This window comes from Truncatella angustata, assembly GCF_020726525.1.
Source record: "Truncatella angustata strain MPI-SDFR-AT-0073 chromosome Unknown BKA67scaffold_1, whole genome shotgun sequence".
Classification (NCBI taxonomy): Eukaryota; Fungi; Ascomycota; class Sordariomycetes; order Amphisphaeriales; family Sporocadaceae; genus Truncatella; species Truncatella angustata.
In genome coordinates, this window is record NW_025763381.1 from 6,941,401 (window position 1) to 6,966,934 (window position 25,534).

General features: G+C 49.9%; 6 protein-coding genes across 6 annotated transcripts; 5 read left to right on the plus strand and 1 right to left on the minus strand.

Annotated features, from left to right (window-relative positions):
* Nucleotides 1-309: 309 nt before the first annotated feature.
* On the plus strand, nt 310-1,280 carry BKA67DRAFT_654170 (carbohydrate esterase family 1 protein; the record flags this gene model as incomplete). Its single annotated transcript, XM_046106513.1, has 2 exons — nt 310-757; nt 817-1,280. 2 exons carry the CDS (start codon nt 310-312, stop codon nt 1,278-1,280), a joined length of 912 nt encoding a protein of 303 aa, XP_045965157.1.
* A 244-nt stretch (nt 1,281-1,524) lies between these two features.
* BKA67DRAFT_509664 (peptide synthetase) lies at nt 1,525-6,711 on the minus strand (the record flags this gene model as incomplete). The annotated part of the gene is made up of 1 exon (XM_046097260.1): nt 1,525-6,711. The coding sequence occupies one exon, from the start codon at nt 6,709-6,711 to the stop codon at nt 1,525-1,527; it is 5,187 nt and encodes a 1,728-aa protein (XP_045965158.1).
* Nucleotides 6,712-9,433: 2,722 nt separating this feature from the next.
* Nucleotides 9,434-10,777, plus strand: BKA67DRAFT_531105 (Myb/SANT-like DNA-binding domain-containing protein; the record flags this gene model as incomplete). The annotated part of the gene is made up of 2 exons (XM_046099335.1): nt 9,434-9,772; nt 9,881-10,777. The coding sequence occupies 2 exons, from the start codon at nt 9,434-9,436 to the stop codon at nt 10,775-10,777; spliced, it is 1,236 nt and encodes a 411-aa protein (XP_045965159.1).
* A 2,844-nt stretch (nt 10,778-13,621) lies between these two features.
* On the plus strand, nt 13,622-14,976 carry BKA67DRAFT_590199 (aspartic peptidase domain-containing protein; the record flags this gene model as incomplete). Its single annotated transcript, XM_046104561.1, has 2 exons — nt 13,622-14,789; nt 14,846-14,976. 2 exons carry the CDS (start codon nt 13,622-13,624, stop codon nt 14,974-14,976), a joined length of 1,299 nt encoding a protein of 432 aa, XP_045965160.1.
* Nucleotides 14,977-18,157: 3,181 nt separating this feature from the next.
* BKA67DRAFT_531108 (uncharacterized protein) lies at nt 18,158-20,845 on the plus strand (the record flags this gene model as incomplete). The annotated part of the gene is made up of 1 exon (XM_046099336.1): nt 18,158-20,845. One exon carries the CDS (start codon nt 18,158-18,160, stop codon nt 20,843-20,845), a length of 2,688 nt encoding a protein of 895 aa, XP_045965161.1.
* A 570-nt stretch (nt 20,846-21,415) lies between these two features.
* BKA67DRAFT_687344 (DNA replication licensing factor mcm6-like protein) lies at nt 21,416-25,086 on the plus strand. The gene is made up of 2 exons (XM_046109047.1): nt 21,416-24,435; nt 24,495-25,086. Exons 1-2 carry the CDS (start codon nt 21,697-21,699, stop codon nt 24,618-24,620), a joined length of 2,865 nt encoding a protein of 954 aa, XP_045965162.1. The 5' UTR covers nt 21,416-21,696; the 3' UTR covers nt 24,621-25,086.
* The last annotated feature ends 448 nt before the right edge of the window (nt 25,087-25,534 follow it).

Genomic DNA, 25,534 nt, shown 5'->3' on the forward strand with positions numbered 1-25,534 from the left:
GACTGTCGGTAATATAGTTTTACGATGTTGTGTTTCCTCAATTGGGATATTTGAGCTGCGCTTGCTTGCCTTGAAATTCGGCTAAATGTCAGGTACTATTAGCGAAAAACCTCCGCATTCGTCAGTCACAACACCACATTTTTACCATGAGAAGGGGGTATCCTAGCGGAGCAAAGGATGTGCCAGTTGACTTGGAGTTTGCCTCACATCTTGTTCCGGCCATTTCCCAATAAATGATGGCGGACGCCCCATGGTTTGTGCCAAGAGTCGTCTTTATACTGATCTCTGTAACAGTGTGATTATAGCAAGATGATGTTCCTTACACAGTTATTTGGGGCTTTGGCCCTCAGCACGTTGGCGACTTCATCGCCAACTAGCAACCATCAATCCATCAAGCGTGCATCGCTGCAGCAGGTCACCGACTTCGGTGAGAACTCGTCCAAATCGAAGATGTATATCTATGTCCCTTCGAAGCTCGCTACAAACCCTCCGATCATCGTTGCAATCCATTACTGCACAGGCACAGCACAGGGGTATTATAGCGGAAGTCCCTACGCTCAACTCGCTGACCAGAAAGGATTCATCGTCATCTACCCAGAGTCTCCCTACAGTGGTACCTGTTGGGATGTCTCTTCTAAGAGTGCGCTTACGCACAATGGTGGCGGTGACAGCAATTCCATCGCGAACATGGTTACCTATACTCTGAGCAAGTACAGCGGCGATGCGACCAAAGTGTTCGTTACGGGATCTTCTTCAGGTAAGTTCATCGCCGTCACGATCATTGACGCAGACCAAGGACTAACGGACGGCTCCAAGGCGCCATGATGACAAATGTCATGGCCGCAACTTATCCCGAGCTGTTCGCGGCCGGTATCGCATACTCCGGCGTACCTGCAGGTTGCTTCGTCTCCGCATCTGGCGGCGTCGATTCTTGGAACAGCACCTGCGCGCAGGGTAATTCACGCGCAACTGCTGCAAAGTGGGCGCAGGTCGTCCATGACATGTACCCGGGCTACAACGGTACCCGACCACGCATGCAGATCTACCATGGTAGCTCTGACGCCACGCTTCTACCAAACAACTACAATGAGACTATTAAGCAATGGGCCGGAGTGTTTGGCTACAACGAAAATGCACCTGCAACAACATTGGCGAATAACCCTCAGAGCGGGTACACGAACTACACGTTTGGTGACCATCTGCAGGGTGTCTACGCGCGAGGCGTCGGCCACACCGTCCCCATCCGTGGCGCGGATGATATGAAGTTCTTCGGGCTTTGAGCTATAGTTACTAGCATAAGGCTCTGACTTAATCATTCAGATGATGCAGGTGTGTGGAAAAAGATCTTGTAAAATGCTTAAACGCAGGAGACAAGATTATTTACAAACACCAAATAAACATTGCTCGAATGTACTATGTAACAGAAAATGTGCTATAGACGGACCCTCAAGTGCAAAAGCTCAAAGAAACATGGGCCAACTCTCACATGTTAGACCCTCCTCACTTTCAAACTTTCGTTCTACTTTACCAAGGGATGACTTCCTTTGGCCTCCTAACAAGCAGATCCATGATCTCTTCCAGCTCGCCAAGCAACTCGTTCGCGACTGGGATCCAGTCAGCGAATGTGACGATTTCGAACATGAGTTCGTCACCCTTGACGAACGCCTGAATCTTCCATTCTTTCAGTGGCTCATAGTGCGGATACACGGTTTCCATGCGGCAATTCGCCTTACCGAACTTCATCTCCTCGACGTGGTAGACATCTTGGTGAACAACCGTATCGAACCAGTCCACGCTCTCTGGCCAGTCTGTACATTGCGGCACGATCTCGCTCAGACCCATGCCCTCATGCTGTGCACTGGAAATATGCTGGTGTTGAACGTAGTCCAGAAGATCAAGACCAGTCCAGCCCTCTTCAAACTTCACACGGAAAGGTACGTATTGCCACGTTGGGCCCATGACTGAGTCTACGTTGGTGAGGTCAGTGTTGCGACCGCTCACGACTTCCCCAAATACCACGTCACGACGACCCAAACGCCTAGCTAGACAGAGGGCCCAAGCTGCGGTGGGCAGTGTAGCAACTGTGATATCCCTTAGACGCGCGGCGATGCTCACAGTCCGAGTGACAGCATCGGGGACTCTGGTGCTAAGGGGTAGGTCGGGCTTCAACACAGACATCTCTGACCCTTTGAGCACTTCTCGCCAGTACGGAATACTTTGTGGGAGAGTCTTGTTCAGAGTGTGATAAACGAAATTCGAGAATGAAGCGCTAGGCCTGAAAGATAGGCCATCGTATAGAGCTCCAAGCTGGCGTAGTAATGGTACCAAGCATATTTCATCATATTGTGCATGCGAGATGCGGATGATCAAACAGCTCCGGCCATCATCTCCTCGCACTAGCATGAATTTGACGAAGGCGGATCCGAGAGGCATCTTCGTCTGAATGTCCGTTTGACACAGGTTGTGTGCAAACTTTTCGATGTTTCCCTCAATGTCGAACTCGTCAACCTTGGCGGTCAGCGACTTCAGCACAACACCTAGGCATTGCCCTTCATTCTCAACGAAAACGGTGCGCAATATCTCATTTTGAGCGACGAGCTCCTGGCAACTTCGAAGAAGTCTTTCTCTATCAACATCGCCATCAAGATGGAAAAGTTCGTATCTTGTTGAATATCTTGGCATCTTCACGGTGCCATAAACAGCGACTTGCTGAAGTGGTCTTGTCGGGTAGATGTCTTGAATAACCCACTCCGGCTGGGCCAGTGCGCCCTGTATGTCCAGAAACCTGTTGATGTCGGCATTTGCTAGCAGAGAAAATGGTTTTGCTGCTTCTGCTACTTCTTTGGGCGTTGCATTACGAGCTTCTCTCAACACGCTGGCCATGTCATATAAGGTTCGATGCTTGAAGATATCCTTGACTGTGATATCGTAACCTTCAACTCGAGTTTCAGAAACGAGTTTCATTGCGCCAATCGAATCGCCACCCAACAAAAAGAAGCTATCATCAAGCCCCATCTCATCCTCGGGTATGGCCAGGATTCGACTCCAGGCTGATCGCAGTCTGCGCTGTTTCGTGGATGCGACTGTTATCTTGACCGTTCGATCCACTTTCTTCTGTTTCTGCTCTGCGATGGGCTTCTCAACGATTATGATGGATCCTCCTGAGTCGTACTTGGCCAGCTTCCTGGTCCGATAGACCTTTCCAACCACGGTGTCTGGCAGCCACTTTGGAGTATCGATAGACTCTATCTTGGGATCACCAAGGCAATGCACGAGCAACTCGCCGGTCGCCCCGACGGGGGAGAGTCGCTCGGGATTTGCAGGGTCGACGATCCAAGCATCGGTTACTTGCACATCGTCTGAGAACATCGAAGAGCAGGCAGAGCTGCCGCCGCTCAGCCTACTGAGCCGTACAAGCTCAGTCAACTCCGACGCATCTACTATTTGGAGATCACCAATATGTTTGTTCGGAGACTCGCAGAATTGTTGGGTCAATCTGCCAAGCTGAGATAACATTTTCTGCATTTGCGGGCTCGAAACTGTTTGTGAATCGAAACTGGCCATGATCAAGAAACCCTTGGGGTCAAGCGAGCACACAAGCATGAGGGCGTAGGTGTTGAACTTCAGAGCTTCTTGAGCAGCTTCTTCGTCGCCTGCAGGAACGAAGCCATTTGCAGGCTGTTCTTCGGTACCACCAACCGCCTCTCCTTCAGTGCTGGGATGAAGCACAAAGCCTGTCCGAAGTTCGCATGCTTCGCGCGCATCGGGGCTTAAGCGACGGATGTGTTGGAGACCGAAGTGCTCGTGGGGAATGGCGAGAACCGACTGGGTATGGATATCCTGTAGGTACTCGGAAACAGTCGCATCGACATCAACCGTCACGCGAATTGGCACAGTGGCAATCATGGGACCCTCAATCTGTTCAACGCCTGGGATAGGGGCGTTTCGACCAGTCAATGTCTCTCCAAATACCACATCATTTGACGCAGTATAAGAGGCGACCAAGAGAGCCCATGCGCCCCGGATAGCGGTGGCAACCGTAGTTCCTCCCACTCGGTTTCCCACCGGGACGTAGTGCTCAAGCAATGAATCGGCTTGTTGTTGATATCCTGGGTAAGGTAAGGATGGGAATTGCTCGCCACCGGCACCGTCCAAGCGTTCGCGCCAGTAGGTCTCCGAATCTTTCCGGTCCATATCACATAGCCACTTGATAAAGTTATTGAAGCTCGCAGGTCGTTCTGTTGAAACTCCATTATACGCATCATTGACTCTCTCGACTACCAGCGGCATCGACCAACCATCATACAGGGCGTGGTGCATTGTGAGGACAAAATGTGTCTTTCCAGTGGACTTCTCGTTCGTGATAATTGCGTAGCGTACCAATGGCTTACCCAATTCCATTGGGTCGTTTCGATCTGATTCAAGAAACTCAGTCAGACCCTGGCCTTCCAACACTGGGCACAAGAAGCCGTCATTGACTACCACTTGCATTAGGCCTTGCCGTGGCACCTGTACGATTCTTGTTCTAAGGATTGGGCAACCTCTAGACGCCACATCGAAAGCGTTTGCAAGTTTAAGTGCCATGTCAATACTGGGTAACTCAACGACTCGTTGAGCAACGTATGCTTCAGTGACCTTTGCCGATAGCGCCATAAGGGCTTCTTGCAAGGGGGTGCATGGGTAGACATCCTCAATAACCTCAGACTTCAAATTGCAGAGCTCCGCTGTTTCCGCCTTTGCTACATTGGGGGACCAGGTAGGACTAAGAAGTGAGAACGGCTCCACATGGAGATCACCGTCCAAAGTCGTCGGCTGAGCTATCGAAGCCATATCTTCGAGTACTGGGTTTCCAAATATCCCAGCCACAGAGAGAGAGAGACCTTCGGCTCGTGCAGCAGCCACAAGTTTCATTGCCTTAAGCGAATCGCCACCGACAGAGAAGAAATTGTCGGTAGCACTGAAGTCGCCGTCTGGGCCAAGTACGTTGCCCCAAATAGCGGCTAGCTTTTGCTCCATTTCCGTTGATGGCTCTCTTCGTGGCACGAGTGCAGCAGCGAACGCAGCGAGGTCTCTCCTGCTCATTGCAGTACCAATTTCGCGTAGTTGCTTACGGTCTGTCTTGGCTGAGACCAGAAGAGGCATTGTATGTAGGGGTATGTAAACCGCTGGCACCATGTAAATCGGCAAGTATTCCGAAAGCGCCTTGGTCATAACCGTCAAAGCAGTCTCCACCGCTGGAGAGAAAGAACCAAGTAGGCTGTCGGTGCCAGATACGAGCCCTGCATTGGCAGAGATGAACGCAACAAGACAGGGTTCACCTGATGGACCGCCTGGCTTGATGACTTCAGCTGCAACACGAGTTTCTGCCGGTAGCTTGTCTCGCATGTGGTGCTCAATTTCTGCGAGCTCAATGCGTTGGCCTCGCAATTTAACCTGCTGGTCACCACGACCAACAAAAATGATGGATCCATCTACGTCGTACTTAACCAAATCTCCTGTCTTGTAACATTTGCCGCGCCTACCAGGAAACTGGCCGTAGCCAGCTACGAGAAATTCTGGGTCTTCGATAAATACTTCAGAAGTCTTCTCGGTATTTCCGAGATAGCCAGGACCGACTATGGCACCCTCAACAATGAGCTCCCCGATAGCCCCAACTGGGACTAGACGGTTATGGTCAACCGGGTCAACGATCCAGATAGCACCACCGACTCCTTTACCGATAGTGATTTGTTTCTTGCCGTCGCGTCCGACTTGATTGTTGATCGTGCAGCCCACAGTACATTCTGATGGGCCGTATGCGTTGACAACTTGTGTTTCCTTGCCCCATTTTAGTGCATCTCCATTCGAGATTGCTTCACCGCCCAAGCCAAGTACCTCAAGCGAAGGAATAATATCGACGTCCAGGACACGTGCGACCGAGGGAGTCATGTGCGCCATGTTCACTTTCATCTTTCGGATGGCGCCGCTCAAGTCGTTGACCCGGTCTGCCTCCGTAGGAATACATAGACATCCTCCATTTGCCAGAGTACAAAGCATGCAGTCAATGCAAACATCGAAAGCATACGATGCGAAGTCGAGGACTCTTGAATGTTCACGGTATCCAACTAGATCTGCCCGCGGTATAGCGCCACTGGTGTAGTTCTCGTGGGTAACAAGACAGCCCTTTGGTACACCGGTACTGCCAGAGGTGAATTGAATGTAGAGGTTGCTGCCTCCTGGGACATGCGGAAGTTGTGGATCCGGCACAATGTTGTTTAGTTCGAAGCGGTCTGCCGACACAACTACAAGGTTTGCGCTCGGTGCTACGGTCTGTCCCAGTGCTTCTTGCGATTTTGAGGTCAAAATATGTTGTCCGCCAGTTTGTTCCACAATAGCTCGTAATCTTCCTTCTGGCTGGCTAGGGTCCATCAACGCAAATGTGCCTCCAGCTTTCATGATAGCTAGAACAGCAATTGAGGTCCACCTTGACTTTTCGAATAAAACAGGTACGTTCTTGCCAATGCCGACGCCGATAGAAATTAAATGGAGTGCAAGATCATTCGAAAATTCTTCCACCTCGCGATATGTGAAGTCACCATCCCACGAGTTTACTGCTGGTCGATCTGGATGGCTCTTAGCTTGCTGTGAGATGAATTCATGCATGCAAGTTGAGATGGCTGGCGGAAGAGGAGAATTCCACCGCCATACTTGCTCCAAGCTCTTTGCCGTCATCGTATCTTCGTCTAGTTCCGTGGGCGGTGTTGAAGTGGAAGTATGGGGTACATTGTCCGCAGAATGGAGCGAATCAGTTTCGCCTGCCGGATCATTCTGTACATTGTGGTTGGAAGACATGTCGGCGCCGGGCGTGCCGTTTGGTGAATTCAGCAAGGTTGGTTCATTCACGGCCTGAGGATGAGCCAAGTGTGTAGTTTGGGTTGTTCTTGATGACTTGAATAAAGGCAAAATCCTCAAAGCTTGAAGTCACACCTGATAGTCGGGGACGGACAGCACCTAGGTATGTGAATCTAAAGGTTTGCGGATTCAAACTGTCAACATTTCTTCAGTCGTCGGAAAGTGAATGTCAAAGAAATCTCGCATCGGTTTCCTAGCCATCTCTGATCCGGTTGTTGGCCTCTGCCGAAAGCGGCACCTTCCTTCGACGATCAACCAGGGCGATGACAAGAAGTGGTTCCATAGCCTCGCAAAGCTCCAATCGTTACAAACAAGCTAATGCATTGGAGGCCCTTGGGCCGAACGTTTTGGGCGCGTTGGCAGTGGACGACTGCAATCCCAGGGGACGTACCTAGGCAATCTGGGGCGGATCAATTCGATCAGATAACTTTAAGCGGATCAGATAACTCTATAGGGCAGTATGGCCATGGGCCAAGACGTGTTCCATGCATATTGCGCATGGAGCCGGGGCGATGCGTCATTAGATGGAACTAAGCTTTACCCTGCAAAGGAGCTCGCAACAACCAGGGTCTCTGTCAATTCCGGATGCTACAACGAAATCACGCCTGTATCAGGCAGTAAGCGAAGGTGCTCGTATTGCGAGATATTCGCACGTTTGAAAGGCCCCCGGCGCCATACCTGTCTGTCAACTGGGCCTTCACTTGGTTGTCAATACAGACCATAATGCCTCGAGAGGGATGTGAAGACATAGCTCGCATCATGGGCGTGTAGAGCGCTTCGGCTACGATGCTAGTATAGCACCAGACCACGGACTTGTCAAGGTGTGTAACCCCCCACATGACGATTCGCAAACCAGGGCTTTTACGAGCGTGTGATTGCGCAAGCGAATGGATAGGACATTAGCTTGTGAAAATTTTTGCACTGGCGAGGAACTCATGATGAACTTCGGGTCGCATTGTGGCAGGCGAAGTGGCAGGCGGGAAGCGTGATTGGATGAAGGAGGGGCTTGGGCATTGCAGAAATGATGGAAAGATGGGGTCGTGGAGATCAATCAGATTAGATAAGATAATTTGATCAAGGATCTATGAAGGATCTAAAGGATCTAAAGGGCAAGACCGGCATATAATATTCCGAGATCGGGATCGTCACTTTTGTCGACCTCGCTAAAAAGAAATTTTACGTGAACAATTCTTGAATTTGACCGCATTATTTGCCAGATGACAGTGCAACAGTACTAATCCGAGTAAGCCCGAAAAGTACCATCGGCTTCGCAGCCATCTTTCGTTCGACCTGGATACTGTCACTGAAGTCGTCACTGCCTATTTTCCATAGAGAATAATGTAGATTAGTTGGGCAATTGCTATACATTATTGAGACTTTAGTATCACAGCAGAGCGCAGCTGAACAAGTAGTTTTACTATCGAGTTTTGAGTGCTTGACGCGATAACTCTCATACGGATCATTAGTGCAAGCGGTATAATATTGCACCACATCTACAAATGTCTTGAAAATCTAACTGAAGTATATAGACTTAGCAGGATACTTGGGTTGGCAAATTTTCAGTACCATCGTTTTCAAAACCGCTGGTGGTAGACATTTACTATCATGGTGATCATGGCAGCTTCGCATTGCAATGACAAAGACGTAAGAGCTGTATAATCTAATGTATTGTTATTTATACTGACTACAGATGTATCCACGAGTAGTCTTTAACGCATTGGTGTGCCTGAGAACCGAGTTGCGCCACATACTTCAAAACTTGTGCGTGGGCTTGATAATGGAAGAAGTGGTAAATATTAGGTTACTTCAGAGTATACTATACCAATTTGTCACTGGGCCTTTCAACTGATGAGTATAAATCGCTAAAAGAATTTAGACGAAGAAAAAAACAGGGATCGCATTTGAGAAAAACTTGCTTCAACCATGTCTAGCCTTAAGTATGAATATGCAGAAATGTCTTTAACCATAAGGCATATTGTGAAAGCTAACTATGGTTAGTAGTGTCATGACTGCTACAAAGCTGCCCAACGGAGCGCACTACTACCATGAGCCCATCACGAATAGGACGACGCAATGAGCTCGCAAATATTGAGGAGAGATTCCCAAAGAAGTGGAGGCCCATGATCACGGTTGAACATTGGGTATGTTTGAATACTGTCCAACAAAGTATGAGTTGTTCTGTTCTGGACCTGTAAAATGCGTTCCGCCTGTATGTTGATACCTCCCTAACCTAGCACGGGCCATTTACAGCCCCTCACTGACCCGGAAGGCTTGCGGTGGGTGGACCGCGAAGGGGAAGATTCAAATGTTCCCAGCCTCCATTAATTAATTAACCTAGCTGCTGCCGTTCAGGCGCTAAAGGTCGCGATAAAGTCTAAGTCTAGTTATCGTGACGACTGGAACAAGCACCCGGATCCACTAGATTTTTATGTCCAGTCCTGCCTTCAACGCGATCGCGATTGCGACTGCGACCCGGCACAACTGCATCGTCCAGCGATAGACAAGGCGTACACGCATAGCCTTGCGAGCAACCACATCCACAATGGCGGAAAGCGACGCGAGGACCCCCGACAGGAGAACTCCGAGGTTCAGCTGGAACCCTGCCTACGAAGCCACATTCTTCCGATCACTCTGCGAATCGATACAGCTGGGTTATAAGGAGAACCACAGCTTCAAGTCTGGAGCGTGGGAGAGGGCCGCCATTGCGCTTCGCGATAAGCACGCAGCGTACCCGGAGAAGAGCCACTTGATCAACAAGGCAGACAATGCGCGCAAGAGATTCCGGATGTGGAGAGGGCTGAGGGAAGACCCCGAGTTTCTCTACAACCCTAATACCCGCATGGTGAATGCCAGCGAAGAGGCATGGCAGAGACATTTCGAGGTGGGTTCCTAAGAGATCCAAGGCTCCTGAACAAAAAAAAAAAAAAAATTTATAAAAATTTTTTTAAGTACGTATTTGTCACGCTAACACAACGTGTTGGTGACACAGAGGGAACCGCTTTCCAAAGCACTACGAGGTCGACCTTTCGATCATGAGGAGTATATGGAGATATTGTTTCCGGACGTCATTGGATCTGGTGGCGCGCCGAAGCGTGTCATGAAGAAGCGAAAAGGTCCAGATGGCACATCGATAGCTGGTGACGGAACGCCCACCCAAGGCCAAAATGTCATGGACCTGACATTAGAACCGAGCCTGTATTCACAGACGCCGACACATAATACAACCCAGCAAACTCCACAACAAGCCCCGAGCAACAACTCGCAGCCCATTGTACACCCCTCACAACACCCCTCACATCACCCCTCGCAGCATCCTTCGCAGCAGCCCTCACATCCCTCGCATCCTCCGCATCCAACATCGGCTGGTATACCGCCTCATACTTCGATAGCTAGCAGTAGTGCTCTGACGCCCCCGGACGAAACGCCGAATGCCAGCTCGAGGAAGCGATTTGCTGCAGAGGCAGACAAGAGAAGAGGCCGTCCCTCGAGGTTCTCTTCGAATATATACAACAGTTCCCCCGTCGCTTCAGGGTCATTTAGTGTACCCGCTGCATCAGCGGCAAACCAATCGCGCGCACAGCCTCTACATCCGTCGTTCAATTCACCTGCTCTCTTCGAGGATGGCCTGTACATGCTTGCCGAAGCTCTCAAAGCCCGCAGTCAGCCCAAGTGGCCGGAGCAAGCTATGGAAATTCTTTTCCGGGACTTCTCAGACGAGGATGCTGATTTGCAACTCAAGATTGCCGAGAAAGCACTGACCGACGAGAACAAGGCTATGATGTTCGTCAAGGCAACGCCGGAATTGAGACGGCACTGGGTTGGGAGACTACGAGAAGTCCATTTACGTGGTCTAGGACTGGGAAGAGTCGGTGAGGAGGCTTCCTGATCCTGAGAAATCCGCATTCAAGCGTTCTACTTGGTTTTTGCATTTTGAGCATTGAGCGTTGTTTTCTGTATTCGAAAAGATGGTCTCTTGGCAAAATTCTGACATGCGGCACGGTGTGCCGAGACGCGAGGAGCATAGGATATGCTTGTGGGCCGTTGGAACGATGAACATGGAGGATTCACAGGCAGAGCAATCCCCCGATGACTTTACGATAGCGTTATATGAGCCATGCTCTCATTCGAGTCTAATGGTGATTTCTGTTCCGGACACAATCACTCACGAGGCTCAACTGGTTACACGAGAGTCTGCCCCCGCGGTATTTAGCTACTTAATACTCACAGTTGATAGCAGCTAGTATGTCTATCTCCTTTCCCACTGTCGTACGGTTCGTGATAGATGTTCGGCACCTCTAACCGGCACCAACTGCTGCTTTTGTTGAATCAACCTAAAACTCGTCTCTGAACATATATCTCTCATTGGTTCAGTCTTGATAAATTTCTCGTGTAGGATGGAGTGATTGTCCATAGAGTATAGTGGCATAGTGAGCATATCGTTACTGAACACACTCCAGTCACTTTTTGTGTCCCAACCCCGTGTCGCCGAGTCATATGTTGCCACCACGCTGACTTCTATATTTTGAATTCAACCTCACGAAGCCTCGCAGGCTGTCACTACCTCTGAATAGGTCAGTCTCAAAGCCGAAAATTGTCCGATATGAAAGAAGTGCCAGGGCTAGCTTGAGCCAGGCCCAGAGCTCTCCCGGGCCGTGATGCATTGAGATTGCGACGAAGTTTTGCGATGTCATGTTTGGTTGTTCAATTTCCGGTATCAGACATGTCATATCAAAGCCCTCTAATAACATCTCATCTCGGCCTGCTTGTATGAACCTATGCGAAGTGGATTGATGTTGATTAAATTTAATTAAAACCCAATGCTTATTCGCATCAAGCTTAATCCCAATTCCAACTGACAAGCTTACGCTACTTAAAGCGTTCTAGGTGAGTTTAGTAAGGCACTGACTGAGGCGCTCGAGTCTGGACCATGCAATGGCGCGGCTAGACTATGCTCGGTAAGATACTTGATGAAACTGGACTATTCTAAAATGAGGCTTTGGATGTCATCAGACGAAATGGGTAACCGCCGAAAGGAGTCGATCTGGGTGTTGCGCAGCCGGCATCTTCGTGTCAATTGGTGGACAGGCCCCTTCGAAACAAGTGCTTCAAACTTGTGGGGTAGTGCTAGGGCCATGGTTTCACTGGGGCTGGCCGCTTGCACCCCAGCGCCCAGTATGCCAATCCCCCCAACTACCGATGCCAATGAACTTGGCAGGCGATCCAGAAAGCTTCGAAGAAACTCCTAACCGAGTTGCAGACATGCCTGTCTGCAATCACCTTCTTTTCCGACTAGTTTTATCTTAATCAATCACGCTGGGGCCAGCGCCATTCGATTGCCAGTAGAATACACGCCGTTGCGTGAGCACGTCACAATCGACGCAAAATAAGGCCTGTATCTGACCATCAGAAGCGAAACAAATCTGAGGCAGAAAGCCCCGGAATTTCTCTTGTCTTTACGCTCATTTTCCGATTTCATCCCAACTCCGTCCAGCCACTTACCTCTCTGAAGGAAGGCCTCTCCTTTTCAGATGCGCGGAACGTCCTGAGGATCTACCATGCCTTTCGTGGCGTTGGACTCCCCCGCTACGCTTCGAAACAAGTAAGCATGTTCAGCGGCGGGCTTGCGCCCATAGTCAATGTCTATCACATGAGAAACGAAGTTGAGTGGGCCATTCGCGTTACTCGCACTTGGTGATTATTTGGATGGTCAACAGAAGTCACCAGGTACTTGCAGCCTGATGCTTCAATACCACTGAAGAGCCTCTTTCTGCGGGCATGGGCTCTTTCCATATTCTTCCCACACTGGACTAAATAGGCACGCACGACAGCATACAACCGGAATCGAGGTGGATTGAGGCTCTAACGTCGCTTGCCAAGAGATGCGAACCAAAACAGCCAGTAGCCGATTATGATTGGTTTGTGGGTCCATATCTGGGGTGCTGCCAGGAACATACCGAGATCCATTGCGCCGCAAAACCGACCCCTGCTCTAGTCTGCCAAGCTTCTTTTGGGATCCTTGAGCACATGTACCCTCCAGCTTCGACCAGATCATTTCTAAGCCCTAGGCACAGCCTTCAAGCAGCTGATCTCAACTAACATTACCGGACAAGTGAGGTTCCATCGCTTGGCATATGCTTGTTCCTTCCATGGGTAAGACCCACCATCTTGCCGCATCCTATGTCTTGGAATTGCTTGGATGGTGGATCTACGTGAGCCGCGCTCGTTTGGCGATCCACGAGGCAATTCGGACTCGAGCCAGTACTACGCAATTCGTGTGCCAGGTCAACCATAGCATGCAACACCTTGGTGATCTCCGTTTCCCGTCTTGGCTAGAGTATGTGGTATTCGCACCCCTGCTGAGTGGTATGCCCGCTCCGCATGGGGATTTTCCCTCTGTATCATGCTCCTGGCCCCAAGTGGAACAAATTTCAACTATTCCTGTTAGGATGTACTCCCTTGCTTCTCTCAGATCTTGGATGTTTAAAACATCAATGGAGCCCTGAGGATCTCGAGTCTTGGCATTCTCTTCTCTTTATCCTTCTTTTCTCTTCATTACCTCTCCCTTAAGTCCTATTCTTTGGATCTTCATCAACTGTCGTCAGAAGACCTTTGGTGATAAATCCCAAGAGAGAGTTGAGCTCTTTCTATTTCCGCTCATTCTTCTCTCCACCTGGTGTGGAAATATTTTTGTTAGACATTCTTCTTTTGTATATTCAGGATGCAATCATTAATGAAGGTCCTTTTTTTCCTCGGGCTCGCTGCCCTTGTTGCTGCAACGCCAGCACACATCCAGAAGCGAGGTGTATACAAGGTTGAGCGTATACCAAACCCCAACTACACTGGCACAAATGGTCCTCGAGCGCTCCTGAAGACACTCCGCAAGTATCGAATGCCAGTTCCCGCTGGTCTGATGGAATCTGTTGAGGCCCATGAGATGATCACCAAGCGCAAGGATGGCAAGGGCAAAGGTCAGAAGGCGGCGGCCGGAAACGGAACAAATGCTGCTGCCGCCAGGAACGGAACAAATGCCGCTGCTGCTGCTGGTACTGGACTCGTCACTGCTACACCCGAGACAAACGACGTGGAGTATCTGTCTCCCGTGAATATTGGTGGCCAGACTCTCAACCTTGATTTCGACTCTGGTTCTTCTGATTTATGGGTTTTCAGCAACCAGTTGAGTACCGCTGCCACAACAGGCCACACTGTCTTCGACGCGACAAAATCCAACACCTTTGCTCTTATGCAGGGCGCTACTTTCCAAATCAGCTATGGTGATGGATCCGGAGCCGCTGGCAATGTCGGCACTGATACTGTTGATATTGGTGGTGCCACTGTCACTCAACAAGCTGTGGAGCTTGCTACCGCTGTCTCCAAGTCTTTCGTCCAGGACACCAACAACAACGGTCTTCTCGGTCTTGCTTTTTCGAAACTCAACACTGTGAAGCCTGCACAGCAGAAGACATTCTTCGACAACGTCATGCCCTCGCTCGCTGAGCCTCTCTTCACTGCTGATCTCCGCGCTAACGCTGTTGGTGCTTATGAATTTGGCCGGGTTGACAACACCAAGTTCACTGGTCAGATGACCTGGGTTCCCATCAACACCACTCAAGGTTTCTGGCAGTTCAGCAGCGAGAGCTTTGCTGTCAATGGCGGCCAGGCCCAACAGGGCACCTCTGGCGGCCAGGCTATCGCTGATACCGGTACAACCCTCATCCTGGCTGACCCCACTGCCGTCAGTGCCTATTACTCTCAAGTATCAGGCGCAGTCAACGATGCCCAAGCCGGTGGTTTCGTCTTCCCTTGTAACACTCAGATGCCTGACCTGCAACTCGATGTTGGCGGCACCATGGCCACGGTTAAGGGTTCAGACATCAACTTTGCCCAGGTTGACAACACTAGTAAGTCATAGTTGCATTAAAGTTGGTATTATCGCTCACTAACACGTGGCCATCAGACTGTTTCGGTGGTGTCCAGGCATCTCCTGCCAACCTCTTCATTTATGGTGACATTTTTTTCAAGAGCAACTTTGTCGCTTTCAACGGCGGCAACAATTCTTTAGGCTTTGCCACACACGTTGTCGCCTAGGAAAGTCACATGTAACTCATACCACAGGAGAAAAATCTAAGCACGAGGTCTGGGGACACTATATGGAGATATGAGGGAATAAATCAATCTCATCAGGCATTGGGTCGATATAGAGCTTAACGCGTCTAATGGTTCACATAAATGGTCGTTATGTTCATACTAAACAAGAATCAAAGTATATATATATTTTTCAAAGGTGGCACCATCATCGATCGTACTGCGACTACTTCTGCTCATATATTGTGGATAAATATCACGTCTCACTGCCCCCATCTCAAGACATCATATTCTACACAATGAGGGATTGCCCCATAAACACGCACATATTGTTGGCATCGTTTCCTTATGTGGTCACCTAGTGAGTCTTTACGTTAAAACTCCTCAGGGGCCTCCTCAGGTACATGCATTCTATCCAATATAAGACGAGACAGCGATGCGGATGAAGTATCCAAGCCTAATTGGCCGTTAAGAGGAATGGTAATCTTTGAATAGATTACTAGGCCCAGTCAAGCTCGACAGAAGTCTTAACTAGCTACCACTAAAGTATAATGATACTTTATTTATAGTAGACCTAAAGTAGGCATATAGGTAACCGTACTAAACTTATCTGTTCATGCATCTTAATTCATACGAATTAGATGTCGCTGATGATGTGAGATCTTGTCTAGGTAATTTAGCAACTGTTCCTAAGTAGCAATTCTTCTTTGACCTCGCATTGAAGGTTATGAAGTCACTTCCCCATTGTAACAATATATCAGTACGAGTTTATTTCGTCGTTGTTCATGATTAAAAGCCGTCTTGGACGGAAGCGGCTTATCAAGATCGAAACATAGCCCAAGGAAACTCAAATAAAAGTACACTTTCCGGAATACCGAACTGAACAAACTGCAAACATGTATCACCTTTCAGTTCCCTAACACACACTTGTAACGTACTCCAATCGCCAGGTTGTTCTTCAAGAGATTTTCCCTCACCACTCTGCTGGCTGCGTTCGTGGTCCCTCCTAGTCCCGGCAAAGTTCCGGATAGTGACGACCCTGACCCTTCTCCTTTATTGGAAAAGACAATCGACAGGGATATCTTGCGTCGGCTTCCTGTAAAGCCGGTCTTGGTTCTGGTACAATATTTAACGGCCTGTGAATGTCGCTCTCCTTTATGACTCGTCAGCAGCTCAGGCCGATATCTGCCTGCAGATGGACGACAAGGCAAGCAACTTTGAGTTGACCCACGTGTCGTTCAACTCTCCCGACTACTCACACCGTTTCCTAAGGCGGTTTGCGAAACGTCTTTCCATAGTGCAAATCACGCATTGCTCTTCTAGAATATTGGTTGTGGTGTTACTACGCCGGCCCGCTACCTTCGGTAGTGAATCAACTCAGGTAAGCTTGGTACCCAAGCACTTGACGTCCCATCAACTAAATAGTGTCACGAAGGTCTCCATTGGAACGCAGGTGTCTACCTAATAGATTTTGAAGTGCGAGCGGAACGATAACTATTTGAAGAACTGATGAGTTTTGTCTTGAAAGCGTGGTATGGTCTCTCCATTAGTGAAGGGGATTTGCTCCGTGTGACGCCTCTTAACACCAAAAACACCGACCTGCTGATGGTAAGAAATGCGAGTTTTATGATAAGACGATAAGCTCGAGTCCTGTGAATAAAGTTCAACTGACCGGCGTTATCTTTGGAGGTCGACTTTGCTGGCTTCAAGTTTACCCAGGTCCACTAGATCCAGTGGAGCAGTGTGATCCCCATTAATACAACTGAGTGGCAGGTTGGTAGCCGAGAATAGCATCTATGTCCCACGGGACTTTTTCTACGGATAAGACGATTGCGTTCAAAAGATATTATGGAGTCAGAAGGGTTTACACTAACTCTTTCTCTTGAGATGTGATTTGTCCTTCGTTGGGGACAAAGATTAGGTTCGATTTTGCATAGTTTTATAGTTTCTTCTGCGCTGTGCCCCTGCTCAAGACCAACATACTATAGTCCTGAGGATAAGACCTAAGCCCTACCTCATTCTGGAGTTTCAATGCCGAACAACTCGGCGGCGCAAACTACACGAACATTTTTGAGTGTTATGATAGTCGACTGCCGGCATGGTTTCCTTCAACCCGTGACGCCTAACGGTCATTTTGCCGCAAGTCATGATACAGTAGACTCTACCAATCCAGACTGTCTGCACAAGATTTGTAATGTTGGGTTCAACATTCAGCTTCAGGAGACCAGTCATTTGACCAGCCGAGCTTACAGGCACGTTACGACAGTCACTAGTCATATAAGTCTGCGCGTGCGTTACGCCGTGTTACGCCGTGTTACCCTGGTATATGCGGTCGCGTGCAGATCGATCGCTGGTGGCTGTACCTGAATTAACACAGAACCACATCAAGGGAGTTGGTCCTAGGACAGAGGTCGCAGCGGCTGTAGGCTGTGTGTCGCGTCCTCATGCTGGTACGTATGAAATATGCTCATCGAGTTGTGATATTTCAATGTTGTATTCAATGCATTGGCGTCTGTTCAGGTGGGACTCAATGTTTGTAGCCAGGAAAGACGTCACAAGTGCCACGCAGATCACATGTCGTCAGGGTCTAAGACCTTCCCAACTCAATTCCATTCAGGTCGTAAGGATATGGCAGTTGTGGTTACACGCCCAACAGGAATGTACAATTTCCGTTTCACAAGACCGGGCATGAGACAGCGGGACGGGCCCGTATTTGTTGCAGACCAATTTCGCAGGAACCACGCTCGAGCAGCTTTTGTTCCCACCGTCAACCCACGCGGCTCCTATCAAATGTTGATTATCGAGGCCCGATGCCAACTGTAAGCTTGGGCTAGCATGGGGATGACGGTGTGTCACCTGCCCCTCCTCGCTTCGGTGATTGTTTGCCACCGTTTCAAGTGGGCAACACAGCTATTCGACAGTCGGTATGCAGCATTGGCTCCGCGACCTGTACAGCAGTCTTAGTCCTGAAATTGGTGCGATAAGGGAATGACCAACTGTTTGAAACGTGACCGGGCAAGAAGTTCGTTTCTTCATTCTTAAGGCTTTTCAGAATAGAATCCACCCAGAGGAATAAATTTTATGACTCGAGCGGCAATGTTTTCTTGAATGTTTGGAATCGAGATAACTCGCAACAGTGCTAGCATAGAAGCCCGGAATTAAGCGGCGGTCACCAGTTGTGGTAATGGCCCCGCACTTCACGACGAAGAAGCAGCAGCAGCAGCAGCAGCAGCAGCAGCATCAACAGCGCGATCATCTAAATGGGCCAGGTCTCACTCACAGTTCCCAAGCATCAGACAATGTACAACGACCAAACATCTGGCGATACATTTCCGTGAGAAGTTCCGGTCAACGGGCGGCAGGGGACTCTGCAGATGAAGGCGATGACGATGATCTACGACGGCATGCGGGCCTGACGGGCCAAATCTATAATGAACCGGACGGGTCAAACTCGATCTTCCTTGTCGACGAGGACGGCTCAGACGCTGAATCCGTTTGCTCTGTCTCTGAGTACTCGGATGCACATAGCCACTGGGAACATCCCTTGACCAATCGAGAAGATGCCATCTCGTTTGCTTTTAGCGAACTGCTGCAAGGCGACGATGCACAGGATAGCCCACCTAGCAAATCGTCACCGTCGGCTGCGAGGTACGGAACGTCAACTGCTACGCGCCGGCCAGACTCAAGTTATACGATAAATGGTTCTACGGACGACGTGGTCAATTTCCAAGGACTTGAAAAATTCGATGCTTATTATGCACGAGAGACACCACCGCCGCTATCCCACAGCATGCGACAGATGGCCCACGACCCCTTTTCTGCGGAGAATATCATGGCGCAGCAGAGGCCACAGGGGCAATTCTGGCAAGATGTTTCTGATCTCTCGAGGAAAGGCAAGGATGCACTGAGATCTCCGGATTGGAGCACGGCCAGCAATCCTTGGGCATTGATTGACGCCAGCATTTCGGAATCGAATGAACGAGACGCTATTATAAAGGAAAACCAGCGTTTACGGGCCGAAATCGAAGAAATGAAAGCTGTAAGATCTACGGAATATCTTCAGGATTTACCACAACCTGAAATGGGATCTCCAGTCCGCTCATCCAACAGCAGACCGCAGAGTCGTCTACGACGGGCAAAGAACAAGAAACGGCAAGATGTCACTCTATTCAAAACCACAACGCTTCGTGATCTTGTCCTCAAGAGACTATTCACTCCGCATGTGATTGCTGACGGAATAATCCATAATGAGGAGCAACCATTGACACTTGATACCCCCCTGACGGCAACACAGGTGCACGACATCACGAAGATTATGAACGATATCATCGTGTCGGGGAGTCATCTCAAGCAACCAATTGCACTTTGTGCAGTCTGTCATCTACCCAAGTTCAAAGGCATCAAGAACATGCAACAGAACTCTTACGTGTCCCAAGTCTTGGCACAGTTGCCTATGGTTTCAGCCTCAGCTTTTGAGGATTTCGATCCTGTCTGGGGAACTTCAACCTGCTGCCGGCGTTATGTGTGCAAGACTTGCCTAAGTGCTGCCATAATTTCTGGTATCAGCACCCATTGGTGGTTTGACTTGCAAAATCGTGGCTCGAACTGGCTGAAATGCCCCGTACCCTGCTGTGGACGCAATCTACCGCTATCATCTGTTGACGAGATCGACGAGGTCATGCAAAAGCTTAATGTGCATACTATCCTACCACATCTTGAACGGTATGAACGCGCATCGAGACTGCGTTCGCAGCTACAAGATTTAAATCCACTGCCTAGCAAAGACGAGCTGCGAAGGAGCAAGGCATTGCATGACAGACTAATTCGTCATCGCCGAATGCGCCCGCTGCTGGAAGACAGCCCGGATCTCGAGACCGCAGAAGATATCGAGGCTGTGTTGCAACCCATCGATACAGCTGATGGACGTGGGACTATGCAAGTTCCCATCTTCAAGGGCTTGTTCGCACATCGCGTTATTCAGACTTGCCTTGTGTGCGACGAGACATACAATGAGCCCAACCTTGGCAATATGGAGACTTGGAACAAAATCATCAACGGCTTTGGCGGCGGATGGACGTGGGGAATTTTGGCCTTTCCAACTCCAGAGATTTTGCCCGGCTGCCACCATGACCACACAATATGTCGGAGTTGCCTTGCCAAATACGTGTCAACGCAGGTTGAGTGCCAGGGTCACAGCGTGGCGGAGAACATCACCTGCCCTACTCCAGACTGCCAGCACAAATTCATTCACGCTGAGGTACGAACTCTCGCCGCTCCTCAGGTATTTTCGCTATACGATCGCTACACGGTGCTCAATTCTATCTCTTCCCAGCCAAATTTTCGGTGGTGTCTACGTGAGGGATGCGTCTCTGGTAGTGTCTACGACGACCCAACATTATCGGCCTCTACGGATAGCACGGACGTCGACCCTAATCAGATCGAATGCTCAGAGTGCAGCTTTGCCATGTGCTATACGTGCCAAACGCCGTGGCATACGGGCCTCACATGTGCGCAGCACACGTCTCAACGCGAATCGTCGTTCGAAGAAACACAGACATGGTTGGCACAGCATACAAAACCGTGTCCGGGCGAGGGCTGTGGTGTACAGGTACAAAAGGGAGATGGCTGCTTCCACATGACTTGTTCCAGATGCCACTACGAGTTTTGTTGGGAGTGCTTGGAAGATTGGCGGCGCATTTTCGTGCCAGGTGAGGATGGCGGTTACTTGAGGTCGGATGGCCATCGTGAGGGTTGCTTCTTCAGAGGAGAAGGGGCACCACTGCCGACGCAGATCAACGGGCAGGACATCGAGGCCGGCCTCAGAAGGTTGGAAGAGCGGGAAGAGGCTGTCGCAGTTGCTGTCGCGGAGTAGGATACACGAGCGCATGGTGTATTTTTTTTCTTTTTTATTATTAAATATCTTCTTTTTTTAGGAGCACATTCCATTTACTAGTTGATGAGCATATCTGGCGTAGCATTTACAGGGTTGGGAATTTTCAATCGTTGGCATCTACATGTAGAAGGTCTTGTCATCCGTTGCCCAAGGGCAGAAACACAGCAGCAATTATTACAGTTTGTTTGTCTATAGGGATGACCGACGCATCTCAGCAGCACAAATGGTGAAGCTAGTACAAATCAATCAGTCGTTATCCCGCTACTACACACAAGAACTTGGAGCTCATCGAGTGACTGTCATGCCTAAGGACAGAAACAATATGCCAGAGAGTTCCGTGGATAGAATGACATTCTATGATACTGGTAGTTAACAAAGCGTAGATACAGAATACAGGGGGATGATATGTTGGTAGCGGTTCATACAGGCAGGCTATTCCAGACTATTTCAGGTTCAGTCTAACCTAACCTAACCTAGTCTGGTGCTGCATACCAAGTACATACTGCAGTACGCTGCTGTACTGTAAGTTACATATAATTATGTACTCCGCAATTGCAAAATCAATTAAACACGAAAAGGAAAGACGCGCGACCCGACGCGTTTTCAGGGGGAAACGCGACTAAGTCAAGTTAACACTAACGTTGGACAGACAGACAGACAGACAGACAATTTGGGTGCCCCGCAACCATCAACTTGGTGAAGTCTGCCATGTCAATTTGCACACCTTCGACTCTCTACTTTCGGGCTTTGAGCAGGTTCGACACAATATACCCCCCCCAACCCCCTCCCCCAAAAATATCGAAGTCGCAGTCACTGCAAATCAATCCATAATGGCGACCCCCAGTGATGCCACCATGACCATGTCGGATGCGCCATCGCGCACCGGCACGGCCAGGCGCAATTCTCGTCCCAGGGCTCCTCCATCTGAAAGCTTAGCCGCCCCGAGCGACGACGAGGGCGAGGGCTTTGCAGACGATCAGATACCCGGCCGAACAAGGCGCAATGGCGCTCAAGATGTGCCCCGAGTGGAAGACAGGATTGGTATTACCGTGCAGGAGCATTTCGAGAACTTCATCGAGGAATTTGTCGAAGACCCGACATCCTCAGGGGCGCCGACATCAAGCGCCGTCACGACAGATAAATATTATGTCGCTCAGATTCATGCCATGCGGGTGTACCAACTGTCTACCTTTTACGTCAACTACGATCATATTGCCGCCTATCAAAACGGCGGCCTGGCCAACGCCATCAACATACAGTACTACCGATTTCTCCCCTTCCTTACCAACGCCTTACACAACATGATCGCCAAGCACGAGCCACAATACTTCCGCGAGCATCGCCAACCTACAACCTCGAGCAACCAGACCACGTCTGGAGCGAGCAATGCTGGTTCCGCCAGCCAGTCCGAGGCCACACAAGGCAGCAAGACGGCCAACCAGCAAACCGATAAGCTGTTTGCCATCGCCTTCTACAACCTGCCATTAGTCTCGCGGGTCCGTAGCTTGCGCGCAAAGAACATCGGCCAGCTGCTTTCCATCTCCGGTACTGTCACCAGGACATCCGAAGTGCGGCCTGAGCTGTCTGTGGCGACCTTTGCCTGTGAAGCATGTCGGTCAGTCGTGCTCAATGTCGAGCAGACCTTCCGCTACACCGAACCGACGCAATGCCCGAATCAGCAATGTAACAACCGTATCGCATGGCAACTTGACATCCGGCATAGTACGTTCGTGGATTGGCAAAAGGTCCGCATCCAGGAGAACAGCTCCGAGATCCCCACGGGAAGCATGCCTCGAACAATGGATGTCATTCTGCGGGGAGAGATGGTCGACAGAGCCAAGGCCGGCGAGAAGTGCATCTTCACGGGTGCTCTCATCGTTGTTCCCGACGTTTCTCAATTAGGCCTGCCCGGTGTGAGACCTACAGCAATCAGGGACGATCGCAATGCGTCTCGCGGCAACGAGGCGGGTGGAAGCGGTGTCTCCGGTCTAAAGGCTTTGGGTGTACGAGACCTCACATATCGCCTGGCTTTCTTGGCCAACATGGTAAACTCGGATACATCAACACCCGGGTCAAATGCCCAACGGCCAGTACAAGATATCATCGGCTCCCTGACGCAGTCGAATGCCGAGACTGCAGAAACGGTTGACGAGGCACAGCAGGCTGTGCTGAGCTCCATGACGCCCGCCGAAATTGACGAGTTGCGTGAAATGGTTCACAGTGACCACATCTACAGTCGACTTGTTCAGTCTCTAGCTCCCACCGTGTACGGACACGAGATCGTCAAGAAGGGAATCCTTCTACAGCTCATGTCGGGTGTGTCCAAATCCACGGCAGAGGGTATGCAACTTCGTGGAGATATCAATATTTGTGTTGTCGGTGACCCGTCGACCTCCAAGTCACAATTCCTCAAATATGTATGCTCGTTCGCACCACGAGCTGTTTATACATCCGGCAAAGCCTCATCCGCCGCTGGTCTCACTGCTGCCGTGATCAAGGACGAGGAGACGGGAGAATTCACCATCGAGGCAGGAGCGCTAATGCTCGCCGATAACGGCATTTGTGCCATTGATGAGTTCGACAAGATGGATATCGTTGATCAAGTTGCTATTCACGAGGCCATGGAACAGCAAACTATTTCAATTGCCAAAGCGGGCATCCAGGCTACCCTCAACGCACGTACGTCTGTCCTGGCAGCCGCCAATCCCGTCGGAGGTCGGTACAACCGCAAGACGACCCTGCGTGCAAATATCAATATGTCGGCACCTATCATGTCGCGTTTTGATCTGTTCTTTGTCATTCTTGATGAGTGCAACGATCAGATCGATAGACATTTAGCCCAGCATATCGTTGGCCTTCACCAACTTCGCGACAGTGCCATTGAGCCCGAGTTCAGCACCGAGTGTCTGCAGCGATATATCCGCTTCGCCCGGACTTTCCGTCCTGAGTTCACCGATGAGGCAAAGGAGCAGCTTGTCATACGATACAAGGAGCTGCGTTCTGACGACGCCCAAGGTGGAGTTGGAAAGAACAGCTATCGTATCACTGTAAGACAACTGGAGAGTTTGATCCGACTCTCTGAGGCTATCGCCAAGGCAAACTGCGTGGAAGACATCACAGCCGACTTTGTAGACGAGGCTTTTGGTCTCCTACGACAAAGTATTATCAGTGTCGAGCATGACGATGTCGAGATGGACGAAGACGAAGACGAGATGGTCGACGATGCTGCTGAGCTGATCGCCGCCGCCGATGCTGCCTCTGGTGCTCATCAACAAGCCGACGAGCAGGACGTCGATGGTGACGAGGCCATGGCTAACACTGATGGTTCCCCAGCACAACCCGACGGCACAAAGAAGAAGACCGCCGTCACGTACGAGAAGTACATTGCCATGGTGAACCAGTTCGTCAGTCGCGTCAACGACGACGAGTCTACTGGGGCCGGAGAAGGCGTCGAGGCTGAAGCTCTCTTGCAATGGTATCTTGAACAAAGAGAGGATGAGCTTGACGGTGAAGAGGACTACCACCACGAACTATCGCTTGCCAAGATGGTTCTGAAGAAGATGGTCAAGGTAAGTTTATCTCACGTATCTGCTTTTTTCAGAGCCAAACGCTGACTTTTGTGATACAGGACAACATACTCATGGCTGTTCGTGGAGAGGGTCTTGCTTCCGCAGACGGAAACGAAGCGGACAACGCTGAGCAAAAGATCGTCTACGTTCTACACCCCAACTGCGCTGTGGAAGATGTTCAGTGAGATGTATGTGAATAATATGGAATGACGGCGTTTGGAGTTGAGATGGCCCCGGTGGAACAAGATGGATGATTCATGAGCGTATAGTAATGACATTCTAGACATAGCGCCATATCGGTGGGAGAGCACTAGACCTAGTGGTATATCAAACTGATATGCAGCACGGTCATGCTAGTGGAGTATCTCTGCGATGCTATGGGATTAAATTAAACAAGAATTACTGTCCACTAGGCTACCCACCTTACTATATAGCGTACTCGTCTATGAGTCTTTCAAAACCTAGATTGCCTCTCGAGAGGCATGGCGGTCCCGAGCGCGAGGATAAAAGGTGTCGAGGACCTCGCGGACGACCAGAGGCCCGGCCATGCAAGACGCAATGGACCCCGTGGATTTGTTCGAGAAATCCCTCTACAAGGTGTCCAGGAAAGACCTGCGCCGGGACGCACCTGTTTGAACCGGGAAATGCAAGAATCTTGGGACGGCTAGCCACCGAACCTTTAATTCCCCTTGTCCTCTTCTTTTTGAATTGCAATTCCTTTTCTTCTTCAGAGTATGACGTTTGGATTACTTATCAGACTTTGACAGGATCAGAATCGAAAAGAACTGCAGGTCAATCTTGAGACGTTTGCTTCGTGATTAGAGAGTTAGTCTTACCAATTGTGTGCTGTGTTTACTCTTGCCACTATCTGCCAGATGTATTTGGGAGGACGCACCTGCAGGTGAATGTATTGTAAGTGGAGAGTGGAGGTGCAAAGCAGCGCTTATGTTTAGATAATTATAAATTTGTATGAAGCCTGAAGGTGTTCGTGCCGGTATTGACGATGATTTTTCGGAGATTGGTGCTCCGTGAAGAAATTTGAAGCTCTGTCACCACGGACCTGCTGTGGCGACGTATTGAGCGGAGGTTGCGAGGGAGG